This window comes from Saccopteryx leptura, chromosome 1 (genome assembly GCF_036850995.1).
Source record: "Saccopteryx leptura isolate mSacLep1 chromosome 1, mSacLep1_pri_phased_curated, whole genome shotgun sequence".
Lineage (NCBI taxonomy): Eukaryota > Metazoa > Chordata > Mammalia > Chiroptera > Emballonuridae > Saccopteryx > Saccopteryx leptura.
In genome coordinates, this window is record NC_089503.1 from 15,020,745 (window position 1) to 15,036,029 (window position 15,285).

Here is a 15,285-nt window from a genome sequence, read left to right on the forward strand (position 1 = left end):
CCAGGGCCCAAGGAAGCCCCAGCACGAGCAGTTTTCCTGGGCAGCCCTGGAGCTCTGAGCAGGACCCTGAGGGGAGCGTGGACGTCCGTCACCCCAGGCAGAATGTGGCTGGGAGGACAAGAGGAGTGACACCGTCCCACATACTTGGCTTCCCCAGTAGAGGGGCGGACGTGTGGGCACAGAGTCCCAATCAGTTCAGAACCGCCTTGTCCTGGGTTAGGAGAGCTTGGGCGGAGCGCTTTCTGCACTTCCCTCTGCCCTGAGTCTCAGCACCTGGGAGCCTGTGAAAGGTGAGATAAGGCTTGTCAGCTTGGGTTTGTCTTTCCCCTGGGGAGCAGGCCAGGAGGGGTCCAGGTAAACACGGGTAGGCCTGGGAAACCTAGAGCCTTAATTCTCCTCTTTTGTACATAAAATAATGACATTTTTGTGCAAAACAAACATGTATGGAGTCATAGGCAAAAGTTGTGTGTCTCTTTAAGATAATCATTGCAATTTCAAAGACATTCTGAGCTGCGGCCAGCGACCTCAGCGCCTTGTGGGAACTACTTCACCCCACTCTGGGGGGAAACAGCGAAAGAGGGGGGTGCTCCTAGGGCTGACTCTTACCTTCTCGGCCTGGTTTCCTCCTCTCCAAACTGGACACGAAGAACGGGGGAGAAGAGCCCTTCTCCGAGGCCTGGGTGCTCCCTCGTGCTGGGAGAGGGGGCCGTGGGCTGCGCGGCGTCCTCATGGGTCTGCCCCCCCGCTCCCACAGCTGATCTACGATGCCGGGGTTCCCTTCATGGTCATCATGTTCACCTGGTCGGGCCTGGCTTGCCTCATCTTTCTGAACTGTGCTCTCAACTGGCCGAGCGAAGCCTTTCCCGCTCCTGAGGAAGGCCGTTACACGTGAGTGGCTTTGTGGCGGGTGCAGGGGACAGGGGGGCCACTCCCCTGCAGCGGGGGCATCGGAGGGGTGGTGGTGTGATGGATTTGAATGAGCTTCTGGGTCAGGGAGACTGGATTTGCAAATCACCTGCGCTCTCTGAGCTCTGCCTCTTCCTCTTTACCATGGGCCTGATCCTGCACACTTGTGGGTGTTTGGAATAAGCCTGGCACGTAACAGCTGGTTGAAACATGGTGGCTGTTATTATTATTATTACTGTCCTTTCTGGGTTTGGAGGACAGGGTCAGAGTAGGAGGGACCCCAGCAATAGCCAATAGCCATGTGGACCCAGAAGGGGGATACAAAGGAATTGAACACATCACCCTATGTGGGACAGCTTGAATACCCAGCTTTTTCCAAACTCCCTGTCAGTTCAGCAGGGAACAGGTGTGTGTGTGTGTGTGTGTGTGTGTGTGTGTGTGTGTGTGATATATATATATATATATATATAGAGAGAGAGAGAGAGAGACAGATGCTCCACAAGCAAGCACAGAGGATGCCTGTCAAACAGCTGGTATTTACTGGATGTCTCCTGTGTGCCCAGTACTGTACTTAGCCCTCATACCATCCTCAGACAGCCCTATGACGTGGATTGTCAATAACTCCATTAAAGCAAAGTCACAGGGAACAAAGTGACTTTCCTAAGGTCATGCCTTTGAAAGGGGGCGTGAACCTGGCTCTCTGGCTCCAGTCTGAGTTCTTAGTGCACCCTTCATGGCAATAGTTCCAGTGGAGAACGACTCATCCACCCTTCATTTACTGGGCACTAAGCCGGTCCCTGGGCTGGGCTCTGAGGGAGTCAGATGGGAACCCTGTGCGAGGCAGCTCGTCGGGGGCATGCCCGTGCTGGCCAAAGGGGTGCTCAGCACCATGGGGATGACGGGGACAGCCCCCTAGAGGCGAGCTGTTGAGGGTGGGCTCTGTGGGGCTGTTTCCCACTGGCTCCGGCCTGGCTGCCGGCAGGAAGAAGATCAAGCTCACTGGGCTGGCCCTGGATCACAAGGTGACAGGTGACCGCTTCTACACCCATGTGACCGTCGTGGGCCAGCGGCTGAGCCAGAGGGCCCCCAGTGTGGAGGCGGATGACATGTACATCTCCTCCCAGGACATTCGTGGCACCACAGAAAAGCCTCGTGAGAGTGAGTGTCTGGTCAAGCTCATCGGGGGCATGCCCGTGCTGGCCAAAGGGGTACCATCCTTGGCGACCGGGGAAGGCGGGTCCTCACGCTTAGTGAGCACTCACTCCCAAGGGCTCATCTTTCCTCTCTTCAGTTCTCACAGCACCTGATGTAGGTGGGCAATCTCCATTTATAGAATGGGGGCGGGGGGCGAGAATCAGAACTCAGAGGACTCTGGGAAGTTCGGATTCAGGGCTACTCTGCTGGAGTCCTGGGATGAGGGAGAGAGGATGAGGGAGAGAGGATGGGGCAGCGTCTCCACCTGCTCCTGTGGGGAAACTGGTTTCATCAGGGCTCCCCTGCAACCTCTGAGCCTCTTGCATCAGGTGCACTGGGCCCGCTAACACCTGTCTGGCTGGTTCCCCCTGCTGGCTGCAGGAGGAGTCGCAACCCCGCTTTCTGCCTGGGCCACTTCCCAAGGTGTCAGCTCTGAGATCCTTTGGATTCAGGAGATGGGAGTTTGAGTCTTGCTTCCCAGTTACACGTCCTGTCACTTGGGTAGATCCGTTAATCCTGCTCTCGCTTTCCTCATCTCTTAAACTAGGGCTAATAACACCCATCTCATAGGGAAGTTAGTTGTGAGGATTGAATGAAGCCCTTTGTAAAATGCAGAATGCCGTGCAGTTAGGAGGGTGGCACCCCACTGGTCCTCCCATGACTGAGTTATGGTTGTGAGCTGAGATTGGCTGACCTGCAGCTCCCAGCTCTGTGAACTTGGGTAAGTCATTGGCTTCCCCGAGCCGCAGTCTCCCCAGCTGTAATATGTGGCAAAGATAGAGATGTTGCGTAATGGGATTAAACGGGATAATACATGTCGAGGATGCAGCACATAGCGAGTGTTTACTAAACAGTGTTTAGAGTGATTACCACTCCAAGCATACGGTTTTCCATCCAGAGGTCATCTGAAAGCGTTCTGTTGAGATTGTTACAGAGCTGGGCAAGAACCCGAAGGTCAGTGAGACTGAACCCTTGTGTTTGAAGAAACTAGTTTCTCTTCAGAGTCACAGAAGTGACAGAGCCTTTACTAAAACTGCATGGGTTGGGGCATTCGGAGGGAAATGGCGGGTCTGCGGCTCAGGGGTGCCCCCTGCTGTCTCCCCAGAGTCTGTCCCCTTCCGCAAGAGCCTCTGCTCCCCCATTTTCCTGTGGAGCCTCCTCACCATGGGCATAACCCAGCTGCGGGTCATGTTCTACATGGCGGCCATGAACAAGATGCTGGAGTACCTCGTGACTGGGGGCCAGGAGAATGGTGAGGCGCTGCTGAGCCCACTGGGGACACAGGAGGGTGGCCCTGGCTGAGCCTCTCTCACCCTGGCTTTTCCTCCTGCTACTCCAAACAGAGACAGCCGAACTGAGACAAAGAGCAGCAGAGAGAGGTAGGAGGACAAAAGCTGGGACCCTGGCCTGCACCCACCCCTCCACTGGCCTCTTAGCAGGGAGCCTGGACCCATCCTGTCACCCTGGACATTTGGGAAATGTGTGGGGTCAGAGGAAGGCTATGTTGGCTTCCCTCTTCTCCGCTGCAAGTGGGTGGTGGTGCCCACTGGGCTGCTGGCGTTCCTCATGCCAGTTCCTGAGCCCTCTTCCTTCCTGCCCTGCCCAGTTGGGTTCTACTCCTCCATCTTTGGGGCCATGCAGCTGCTGTGTCTTCTCACCTGCCCTCTCATTGGCTATATCATGGACTGGCGGATCAAGGACTGCGTGGACGCTCCCGCTGTGGGCGCTGCCCTCGGAGACGCCAGGTGACCTGCACAGGGATGGTGACAGCAAGTGGTCAGACGGTGCTTTCCGCTTGCTGTGTGCTTTCACATCAGCATCTCATTTCACTTTCCCAAGATCCCTGAGAGAGCACAGGTACCTCCCCGTTTTACAGATGAGAAAACTGAGGCTAAGATGGGCCATGGCCTGCACAGTGATCGAGTGCTGACTGTGCACGAGGCACCTTGCGTTGTCTTATTTAGTCCTGCAACAGCTCTCTGAGGTAGGTTCATTATCCTCATTTCACAGCTGAGGAAGCTGAGAGACAAGAGGTTAAGTAACTTACCCCAAACCATATGGCTTTTAATAGCAGGCTCCAGAACCTACGTGCACTGTGCGTCTTCTTATGGCTAAGAAGAAATAGAGTGGATGTATTAGTTACCTATTGCTGTGTAACAAATTATCCCCAAACTTGGCATTTTTAAGCAATGAACATTTATCTCATAGAGTTTCTGAGAGTCAGGAATCTAGGAATGACTTAGCTGAGTGCTGCTCAGAGTCTGTCTGAGTTGGTTCAGGCAGCTAAAACAAAATCCCACAGACTAGGCAGCTTATAAAAACCAGAAATTTATTCCTCATAGTTCTGGAAGCTGGAAGCCCGAGATCAGGGTGCCAGTGAGGCTGAGTGAGGCACCCCTGTCCGGGCCACGGACTTCACGCTGTGTCCTCACACGGCACGGGGAACTAGTGAGCTCTGAAGGCCTCTTTTCTGAGGGCACTAATCCTATGATGTGGACTCTGCCCTCATGACCTAATCACCTCCCAGAGGCCCCACCTCCTAATACCATCACATTGGGCACTAGGATTTCCACATGTGAATTTGGGGGGGACACAGACATTCAGATCATAACAGGGTCTCTCATAAGGTTGTCACACTGTTGGCTAGGCCGGCAGTCATCTGGAGTGTTGAGTGGCACTGGAGAATCCGCTCCTACACTTATTCACATGCTCTTGGAGGAGGTCGGGGCCTCCCCACCCGGGCCTCCCCACCCGGGCCTCTCCACAGGGATGCTCACGATGGGGCCACTGGCTTCCTCAGAGCAAGGTCTAAGGGAGGCAGACCAAGACAGAAGCTTCAGTGTCTTTTTTAACATACTCTCAGAGGTGACACACCACCATTCCCATCATGTTCTATTGGTCCCACAGAGTAACTCTGGTACAGTGTGGGAGGGGACTCCACAGGGGGTGACAACCAGGTGGCAGGGGTCATTGGGACCATCTTGTTGGCTGGAGACCACCATTGGGTCTTGAACTGAGGTCTTCGGACTGCTAGGCCCCTTGTGTTAAGCTGATAGCTCCTGTTTGTCCTGTGAGGCTGGAAGAGGGAGGTGAGGAGAGAAGGTATTTAAGGAGCAATCCAGTGGCTTCCCTCCCCACCAGTGGTACCCTGACCCTAGCAACCCCCCCCCCCCGTCCCCAGTGGCCAGGGTCCTTTAGCAGGGACAGAGGGCATTGTCTGGGACTGATGCAGGCCTGCCTTGTCTCAGCCCACTGACCTCGGCCCTGGGCCAGCCCTGGAGCCCTGGCCCTGCCGCAGAGAGGGGCTTGCTGGACAGTCATGTCCAGGCTGGTGGGCAGAGATACTTTCCTGAGGAGAGACGATGTGAGAGCTCCCCATTCTCCACGTCCCTTCCCATCCTTGAGCCTCAGACTTCAGTGTGCATGTGAAATACTTGGGATCCCTGTCTACATGCAGATTCCTGGGCCCCACTCTTGAGAGTGTGAGGTCGGGGCAGAGGCTCTGGAATCTGCATATTTAGGAAGTCCCCTGGTGATTGACGCTGGCGCAGTTGGTGGGGGAGCCACACTTGGAGAAATGCAGCTCTCCTTTCTCTGCTTCCCCGTGGCAAAGGCACAGCGGAAGGGGCGGGGCCAGGCTAAGCACCAGGGGGCTTCGGGGGAGGTAGAGACAGCGGCAGTGACCAGAGACGCTATGTTTTCCTCAGGGACGGGGTTGCCACCAAGTCCGCCAGACCGCGCTACCGCAAGATCCAGTCGCTCACCAATGCCATCAGCGCCTTTACCCTGACCAACTTTCTGCTTGTGGCTTTTGGCATAACCTGCCTCATCAACAGCTTGCACCTGCAGGTGCCTACCTCACTCTCCCCCTCCCTGCCTCTCAGGACTCCTCCGAAGGAGCCATTCCTTCCAGACGGCTCCTCTGGTGCCTGCCTTCCAGGAACTGTGGTGCCTGATGTCCTCTGGGTCTGGCTTCTGGGTTTCCCAGGTTGGGGTGTAAACAGGGTTGGCCCGTGGAGGCGGGGCTCAGGGGCTCCGCTTCCCCCTCTTCCCACCGCCCATCCTCCATCCTGCCTGCATCCCGCTCCTAACCTCTTCCCTCTCCTTTTTGGTTGCAGTTTGTGACCTTTGTCCTGCACACCATGGTTCGAGGCTTCTTCCACTCGGCCTGTGGTGGCCTCTACGCTGCTGTGTGAGTCAGGCCAGGCTGGACTGCCTTCCTGCGCTTTCCCCCCATAACCAGAGGAGCCCAGGGCAGAGACGAAAGGGCCCTAGACACCCCTTACTGCACCCCCCCAGCTTCCCTGGAACGCTGACATGCCCGAGGACAAGGACGGGGGGGTGGAAAGATGGAAAGAGTTGGTGGGGATCTGGGACATTGTCCGGTCCGCTGCCCTCCGAGCCCCTGTAATGACGGGGAGCCCACGTCCTCAGACAGCATTCCCCACTGCAGGACAAGTCCACTGTCAGAAAGTCTCTCTTAGAAGCTGACACACTTGCTTTTATGACACTTGGGTCCTATGTCTGTTCTCTAGAATGCCCCCTGCCCCAGGTGGCCTCTCTCCCCGTGTCAGCTCTGTAGAAAGTTTCAGACCACAGCCTTGCCTGCCTTATAATTTTCCTGCTTCGTGTTGAACGGCCCCCAGTCCCCCTTCTTTCTCTTCTGATTGCCACTGCCAGGCACTGCCGAGTGACTCTGCCTTGTGGCTGCGACGTGGTCATATAGGATGTTACCACAGCGGTGACAAAATCCTAGCCGTTATTGCGGAGGGTGGGGGGCACACGGCGGGACGCCTGACCTGCACTCCCCGACCGACACCTCCCTGCAGGCACCTCAGCTCCGTTTCCTTCACTGGCTCAGACTGTGGGCTCACTCTGGAATCTTCCCTTCCTCACACCCCTCATCCGATCCAGCCACAGCCCTGCCTGCTCCACATCCAGCCCTTCTGACGATCCCCGCCGCTGCCGCCGGCCCTGGCTGCCCTCCCGTGCCTTCCTCTGGGCTATTTTTAACCCAAGCTGGAGAGACACCTGTCAGGACATAAGTCTTCTCATGGCACTCCGTGGCTTCCCGTCCTCTCTCAGAGAACCCCATACCTGCCCCCTCTCCCCGGCACGTTCTTCCTCCGAGGCTCCCAGCTTGGCTCACCTTCTCCGGGTCTTTACCTGGCTGTCCTCTTCTCAGTGACAGCTCCCCCGGCCACCCCCGTGGCACTGATCGCAGGCTGACACACTCTGCCTTTCCCTTGCTCACTGGGTGACTACCCTCCACCCCGCCAGAATGCCACCCCCACGAGGGCAGGAATCTTGGTTGGTTTGGTTCATGGCTGAATCTCCACGCAGTGGGACTTAACCTGGCATACAGTAGAACAGGGGTCAGGAACCTATAGCTGGTGAGCCAGATGTGGCTCTTTTGATGGCTGCAGCTGGCTCGCAGACAAATCTTTAATAAAAAAAAATAATAATAACGTTAAAAATATAAAACATTTTCCGGTATTACAATCCATTCATTTCCTACCGCTCATGTTCATGGTTGCGGGTGGCTGGAGCCAATCACAGCTGTCCTCCGGGACAACATCAAATTTTTATTGGATAATGTGTAACATACACGGGTCGTTGTATGGCTCTCACGGAATTACATTTTAAAATACGTGGCGTTCATGGCTCTCTCAGCCAAAAAGGTTCCCGACCCCTGCAGTAGAAGCTCAATAAATATTTGTCAAAAGAATAAAGGGACAGCTCAGTGATGTGAGGGCTAGCCCTGTTTTTACTGGAGGAAGTGAGGCTCAGAGAGGTTGAGTTCCTTGCTGTTGTCACATGGACAGCAGATGTCAGAGCTGGTGTGGTGGCCCTGAAGTCCCAGCGTACACCCTCCAAGCCAGGAATCAAAGAGCCCGTGCAAAGAGCCTGAGCTCTGAAGCTCTGCCCTGCCTGGCTAGCGGAGAGTGGTGTCTGGGGAAGGGGACCGAGGGGTGCTGGGCAGGCGAGGGCCACGCCCCCTTCATCCTTGGCCCCCTCTCCTTGACAGGTTCCCGTCCAACCACTTTGGGAAGCTGATAGGCCTGCAGTCTCTCATCAGTGCCGTGTTTGCCCTGCTCCAGCAGCTGCTCTTCATGGCCATGGTGGGCCCCTTGAAAGGAGACCCCTTCTGGGTAAGAGCTGGGGGTGACCTGGGGGTGCAGGAGCTCCCTTCCTGGGTGCAGCCCAGCAGTTGGGGCAGGGAGGCTTGTATGCGGTCGAATCCCTCCCTCTGCTCATCTCAGCCAGGAGGTGCCTTGGAAGTCTCTAGTCTGGGGGTTCCCGAGCTGGCTGCCCATCAGAACCCCTTGCAGAGTGTTAAGAACACACGTTCCCCAGCCTACTGAATCAGTGGCTCTTGGCCTGGGCCCAGGAGTCTGTTTTTAAAGAGCTCCCCGGGAATGTGAGAAATGGCCCAGTCCTGCTCCGATCCAGTTTCCCCCAGTGCAGGGATCCCCTGCAGCAGCCCTGACAAAGGGGTCTCCCCAGGCCCCCTCAGTGACTGCAGTCACTCCTGCACAAGGCAGCAGCCACTGGGACTGTTGGAGAGGCTTTTCCATGCATTGAACTGCCATCCGTCTCTGGAAGCTGGTCTCTGCCCTGTGCGCTGCTCCTTCCCATAAACCTGTCCCCCATAAGAACGGTGAAGTGACAGCTACCACTCACAGACTGATCGCTTAGTCTTTGCCACAAAGGCGCTGAAAAGGAGGCACTTAAGAGTCCGGATGACTTGCCCCGAGTCCCAAAGCAACGCCCAGAGTAACGCAAGCCCATACTGTTTGCCCGAGTCCCACCCAGCCTGCATGAGGCCGTGAGGCTGCTGGGCGGGGCCTCCTGAGGTTTCCGCCCTCCAGGCTGTGCCCCAGCACCTCCCACTGCCCTAGTCATCCCACCGCTAGTGTCCTCAGAGCCCAGGAGGTCCCATTTCAGGAGCAGCCTGGCCAGGTGCTGCCCTTCCTCAGATCTACCCAAAGGGCATCATCAGGTCGTGTGGGCACTGGCATTGGCCGGGGTTCACACCAGGCTCTGCCACTTTAGAAGCCCGCTCAACGTTAAATGAGATACTGTTGGAACAGTGATGGGGTGTAGTAAGTTCTAGTTGTATTTCTCACTCTGGTCCATGACCTGGAGCAAACTGGCTGGCTGTCTTCTACTCCTTGTGGGAGGTTGTGATGAGTTCCTGAGGAAGATGAGGGAGAATCGGAACTTACCGGACTCTGTCTCTCCCAAGGTGAACCTGGGCCTCCTGCTCTGCTCACTCCTGGGGTTCCTGCTACCTTCCTACCTCTTCTACTACCGAGCCCAGCTCCAGAGGGAGCTCACCGCCCACGCCGACGGGGCGGCCCCGCTCAAGGCGCTGCGCGGCTCCGAAGCCACTGCGTAGAACTCTGCACTCTGAGGCCAAAGGACCTAGGGGACAGGCAGCCAAGGCCTGAGCAACTAAAGGGAATGCCTCATGTGGCTTTTCTACCTGTAACATACACACAGAGCCAGGGGCCGTGGATTTATAAATACCAAGAGAAGTTCTATTTTTGTAGGGACTTGCTAAAAGGAAAAAAAAAAATCCCTTAAAAAATCCCCCAAAGCAATGCGCCCTCGACTGAAGACAGCCTCTGTGCTAGCAGGATGGGGCCTCTTCCTCCCGGACTGGAGGAGACCAGGATGCAGGGCGGGCCTCCATCCTCCGGGTGTCTCCTGGGGGCTTGTGGGATCAGCAAACAGGCTACCCCTAAGGTTCCAGCTGTGCAATACCCAGCACGTGCACGCGTGTGTGGACACGTGCATGTGCGAGCGTGTGTGTATGTGTGTGTTTGAAGCCACTTTCCCTTAGAGGAAAGGGGCCTGCGGTGCTGGCTGTGTCCTGGATGGGGTGTGGGGGGAAAGCCCCTTCCAGCGCCCGGAGGGCGGGTTCCCTCCCTGGTGCTTCTTGCAGATCTCAGAGGAAATAAAAAGAGAAGTGAGAGACTGGCTGGTATGTGTCTGTGTCTTCCCATACCCCAACCGTCTTCCTCACCAGGTTCAGCTGGGCATTAAGTAGGACACCTGAAGTGCCAGCCTGCCCACTGCTGGCTGGCTGGTCCACCTCCCTGTTCCCAGCCATGCCCTGTCCTTAAAGTCTGCCCCCTGCTCCCGGCCCCACTTCTTAGGCTACGCTGTCAGGCCCGAGAGTGGCCTCTAAGTCTTTACCCACCTTTGCCCACACCTCAAAAAACTCTGGAGAACCCCAAGATGTTAGAACCTATAAGACAGTATTACAGATAAGCCCTCCCTTTGTCTTGAACTCTGTTTACACTGTTAATGAAAAAGACTCACCCACCCATTTTACAGATGAAAAAACATGTCCAGCGGGATCTGGAGACTTGGCAAAGTCACATAGCATTTCTGAGCCGTCTCCTAGATGTCAACACTGCCCTTTTTGTAAAATACCAAGTCAGAATTGGACAGCACCCACCAACGGATTGGGCGGGTTCCCAGAGGGCCTGCCCGGGTCTCGCTACACTTTCTGTCCCGGGCCATGACTCTCTGAAGTCTGGTGGAGGTTGATCAGGAGTGATGAATGGCAGTGGAATCCTACCGGATTCCCGGTAAGGGTGGGCCAAGGAAATCCCGCGTGTGCACGGGGTACGCGGTGTGCCCAGCAGGCGGCGCTGCGTGGCTGCAGCTGGGACACCGTAGGGGAGGGTGGGGACGGGTGAAAGGGGGTGGCGAGCCAGGAAGGAACCACCCCCCTCCCCCGCACGCAACCCTGCACACGCACACCCTGCCCACGGGTCTGCTTCCCCGGGTTTCATCTCCAGCCACCCCCACCCCCACCCCTGGTGTGCTCTGCCCTCTGTTGCGATCTCCTCACGCCCTATCCGACCCCACCCTTTCAAGCGGTACCTCCAGCCCCCCCGACCCTCGGAACGCGAGGGGGTCGCAGCGCCGGTTCCTGCCGGGCTGGGGCTTCGGACCGGGTGGGCGATGCAGGCAGAAACCTCGGCCCCCTGGGGAAGGGCGTCTTCTCACGCTCCCAAACGGGGTGGGGCGCTTGGGGAGGGGGCTGGGCAGGGGCGGAAGCGAGCTGGAGCCGCGTTTGTCGCTACGCTGCGGAGCGGAACAGATGGCTGGGGAGGGGAGAGGGTACGTGGCGGGAGGAGGAGGGGTGCGGGGGCTTGCGGATGAGGAACCAAGGATTTCGACGCCCCGAGTCTCCCGGGAGAAGCCCCCCTCCCCGTCTCTTCCCAGAAAGAGGGAGGAGGGCTGCGCCGGTCTTTTTCCCGGAGAGCCTTGGCCCCTGGCCTGCGACAGACCCCGCCGCACCGTCGCTGGCCCGGAGCGCGCCCCGGACCCCCTGAGTCCCCCCACTCCCCACCCCCGGCGCTGGCCAAACCGGCGGGGTCAGGGCCGCGGGGAGCGGCGCGAGTCTCGTGGGTTAATACCCGGGCGCACTCCGGGGGGCGAGGGGGCGGCGGGGAGCGGGCGCCTGAGCTTGGAGCGTGTTCAGAGATCGTAAATAGCTGTAGGAAAAAGTGTTAATTGGAACTTTATGCAGATGAGCTGGGACCGGGGTTGGGGTTAGCGGGAGGGAGGTCAGATGGGTGCTGGACCCGAGCCAGGTGTGTATCCATTTATCCGTGCGCTGAAGCTCCGGGGAGGACCGCCAGTCCTCGGGGCTGGGAGGGTTCCTCCCTGACACTCCGCCCCAGAAACGCAGTGGGGAGCTCTTCCCGGGCCAGGAGTTCAGTGTCTCAGATCGTCGAGGGGGGTGGGGGGTGCACCCTGCGAGTCCATTTCTTATGTGGCTGCTTACTCTGGGTGTCACCCATCCCCTATCTATCTCCGTGTCTGTTCCCCGTCTCAGCTATCACCCTCTCCACGCGGAGAGAGGATTGTCTGTAACTTCCATCAAGTCTGCGTGTGTGTGTGTGTGTGTGTGTGTGTGTGTGTGAAAGGGAAATCTAACATTTCTTCTTTTGCTTTCTCCTGTCTACCCCCCACCCCATAGACAGTCCACATTTAAGAGATGTTTCTCAGCCTTTAGGGTGCTTTGTACTACCCCACTTGTAAAAATGCAGGTTCCAGGGCCCCTTAGAGATCAGATTCAGCAGGTCTGAAGAGCTCAGGAATTCCCATTTAGCAGCTCCCACCTAAGTTAGATGGAAAAGGCTCTCAGGTTTAGGAACAGGGGGGCAGGGAGCTGGTGGGCTGCAAAGGCTGGGCACAGTCGTGTCCACAGCCTCCCAGTCCCAGTCCTTCCTCCAAGCTCCCCACTTCACCTCTGCTCAGTGTGGCCATCTCTGCTTCTGCTACCATAGGACCAGGAGTGGAGAAGGCGCCAGAAGGAGGGAAGCAAGGAAGGGAGGAGAGGGGGCGGGGGGAGAGAGAGAATGCACCTGCTCCTGTTTCTCTGAGCAGGGTCCTACCCTGTCTGTCTACTGCCTGCTTCCTGCCCCCCTCGGCCTCCACTTGTCCACCTTCCTCTCTGTCCTCTTCAGCCTTACCTCACTCTGCTGCTTCCCTTCCTTCTCCCCATACACCGTTTCTAGCAAAGCCCAAGGATCTTGGAGTGGGCAGTTTGAATCTTAGCAAGAATGGCAGAGCCAACCAAAGTCCCCACCTCCAAAAAGGAAGAGCAGAAGCACCCTTAGGGTTGGAAGAAAATGGAAGGAGGGAGGCAGGAGGGGAAGATAACAACAGCAAACAGGTAGGTCACCTTCCCGGGGGTTAGACACTTACTTAATACAGCAACTCAATTTATACAGGAACTATTGCCCCAGGTTACACATTTAAAAAAAAGAAAAGAAAAAGAAAACACAAGGGAGATGTTCAGAGAGGTTAAGTAATTTGCCCAAGATCACACAGTCAGTGGGAGAGTAACTAGGCCATTCACCCTCCTGCTTCCCGAGAAGCATTTCTCCAGACGCCAGTGGGTAGCTGTCCCAAGCCTGCCCTCTCTGCCCCTCCCCTAGGGGCAATGGATAAGGAAGGGCATCAAATACAGAGATGAAAGGAGATGCTCAGGTTTCGGAACATCTGACAGGTCTGGCTGGAAGCGTGAAAAATTCATGTTGAAACTTGACCCCCGCTGGACCTTGGGCCTGCCACCTGGACTGTCCCTGGCCTTGTGACCTCGCAGAGCCTGATGGGAAAATTTCCCTTCAGCAGTGTCCTGGGAGCCCCAAGTCTTTACGTTCTATAGGAGAAGGGTTCTCTCATGGATTAGGGAGCAAAAGTCACGAGCCAGCAGCTCAGAAAGCAGCGCGGAGAACCGTCCTCCCATGCCCAGTGTAAGAACCTTAGAGGCTTAAGGGCTTATACAAACCTTGTCATCTGGCGTCCCTTTATTCATCTCCCCAGATAGATAGATGCTCACTCTCAGTTTAGGATGACTGAAGCCTGGTTGTGATTCCCAAGGTGGCCAGTGGGAGGCAGCCATCTGCTTGGAGGCAGCCTGAGCCTGAGCCTCTACCTGCAGCTTTGAAGGACAGCAAGAGAATCCCTAGTGATAAGGTTAGGGAGGCGCAGTTTGGGGGAAAGGCTTTGGTGTCTGTTATCTGAGGAGAGTGGGAGAGGGTTCCTAGTTTCGGGGAGATTGAGGAACTTTAAGGAGAGTTCAAGGTAAGTTATAGGTTTCGAGTACATAACGGATGGCTAGCATGATGTACTCATTCCAGTTGAAGTGGAGATTTGAGACATGGCCATGAGAGAAAAAATTAAAAGGCCATTGGTACCAGATTCTTGATGCTTTGCTAAGGTGTTTTATCTTTAACCTGTCGGCAACAGGAAGTCATCGTAGGTTCCTGAGTGACATCGTGACAAAATGCAGATTTTGGAGAGCCTGAATCTGGCCGCTCTGGGCAGGCTGGGTGGCAGGGAGACAGAGACTGAGTGTAGGAGAGCTGGCGAGGAGGTTAGTGCTATTTTCTCCTGCATTCTAGGCATGAGGTAATGAAGAGATGGAACAGGGAGGTGGCAGCAGGAATGGAAGGGAAGGGTTGGATTGGGGCTGGAGAGGGGCCCCGTACGTGAGTAGATGCAGGACATGAGAGAAGGGAGGGGTTGACCACATTTAGGCAGGGTATCAGGCAGGCAGGAGGATGCAGAATGTGGGGTACACCCACAGAATGTGGGAGATGAACGAGTTTTGTTTCTTTCATGGGTGGGGTGGGGGAGTCTTGGACAAGTCCCTTCCCCTCTCTGGGCCTCGGTTTCCCCATCAGAGCATTGGCCTGGATGGCCTAGAAAGTCCCTCCTGTGCCAGGATGTGTGGCTGAAGGTGGTGAATCTGGGCGGTTTGGAGAGGCTGGAGGTCTGTGTGTGTGAGCTCTCTGTGGGTGGTCTCTGTGTGGGGTCCTGTTAGAGCGGCTGCGTGTGGATGTCAGTACTGGGGGTGCATCTGCCCATTTGTGGATGTCAGTATTGGGGGTGCATCTGCCCATTTGTGGATCCCGTGGGTGTTGGCATGCCTGCATGTGCTCTGTGGCTCCGCTTTGTGGGAATGTGTGTGTGAGAGCGTGCACGTGTGGGTGTGCACGTGACGGGCGTCTGTGGGTCTGTCTGGGCTGGGGGGTGGGCATGGGGTGGGGGAAGAGCCATCGCGGTAGGCTTCTTCCTGAGACTCACAATACTCCTCTTGCTTTCGCTGTTCTGAAATAGCATCTGGACCGAGGGCCCATGAATATTTCACAACGATAATTCTGTGACCTGGACAGCCTGCTGCTGATTTACCAGCATCCTTCCTCCCCCTGCCCAGGCCCTAGCAGCCCCTCCTCCATCAGAGCTCTTGCCTGGCCCGCCCCCTAGTCCCTCCCATTAGCCAACCTGCAAAGCCAACCTGACACAGGCCCCTGTGAGACCCCAGCCTTGGAGACCCCATGCTTTCTGACTAGCTGGCTGCTTTCATTATCCCCACACCCACCCCGTACGCTTCCCAAAGTCCACCTGCCTCAGGCCTTATGTGTTGATGCCTTCCCATTCTGTCTCCTCTTCTCACCATCCTTCTGACTCGTCTGGCCAAAGTCACAGAATCTCAGCGCCCCTCCTCCATGAACCCTGGCGTCCAGGTCTTCTCTCTCTTTATTCCCACCTCCCAGGTTAAAATCTTGTGTGTGTGTGTGTGTGTGTGTGTGTGTGTGTGTGTGTGTGTGTGTGTGTCAGAGATAGAGACAGTCAGAGAGACGGACA

The 15,285-nt window shown here is 56.4% G+C and overlaps 1 protein-coding gene across 4 annotated transcripts in view; it reads left to right on the top strand.

Annotated features, from left to right (window-relative positions):
- The window catches only part of SLC43A1 (solute carrier family 43 member 1), a 22,375-nt gene extending 12,292 nt beyond the window's left edge, over positions 1–10,083 (top strand). For all 4 annotated transcript variants that reach the window (XM_066361539.1, XM_066361535.1, XM_066361537.1 and 1 more), the window contains 9 exons: positions 755–888; positions 1,889–2,064; positions 3,206–3,352; positions 3,444–3,479; positions 3,707–3,845; positions 5,808–5,949; positions 6,219–6,292; positions 8,129–8,252; positions 9,350–10,083. In XM_066361539.1, coding sequence (XP_066217636.1) covers positions 755–888; positions 1,889–2,064; positions 3,206–3,352; positions 3,444–3,479; positions 3,707–3,845; positions 5,808–5,949; positions 6,219–6,292; positions 8,129–8,252; positions 9,350–9,502 — 1,125 coding nt within the window. In that variant the 3' untranslated portion in view covers positions 9,503–10,083. The remainder of the gene's footprint in view (positions 1–754; positions 889–1,888; positions 2,065–3,205; positions 3,353–3,443; positions 3,480–3,706; positions 3,846–5,807; positions 5,950–6,218; positions 6,293–8,128; positions 8,253–9,349) is intronic.
- The last annotated feature ends 5,202 nt before the right edge of the window (positions 10,084–15,285 follow it).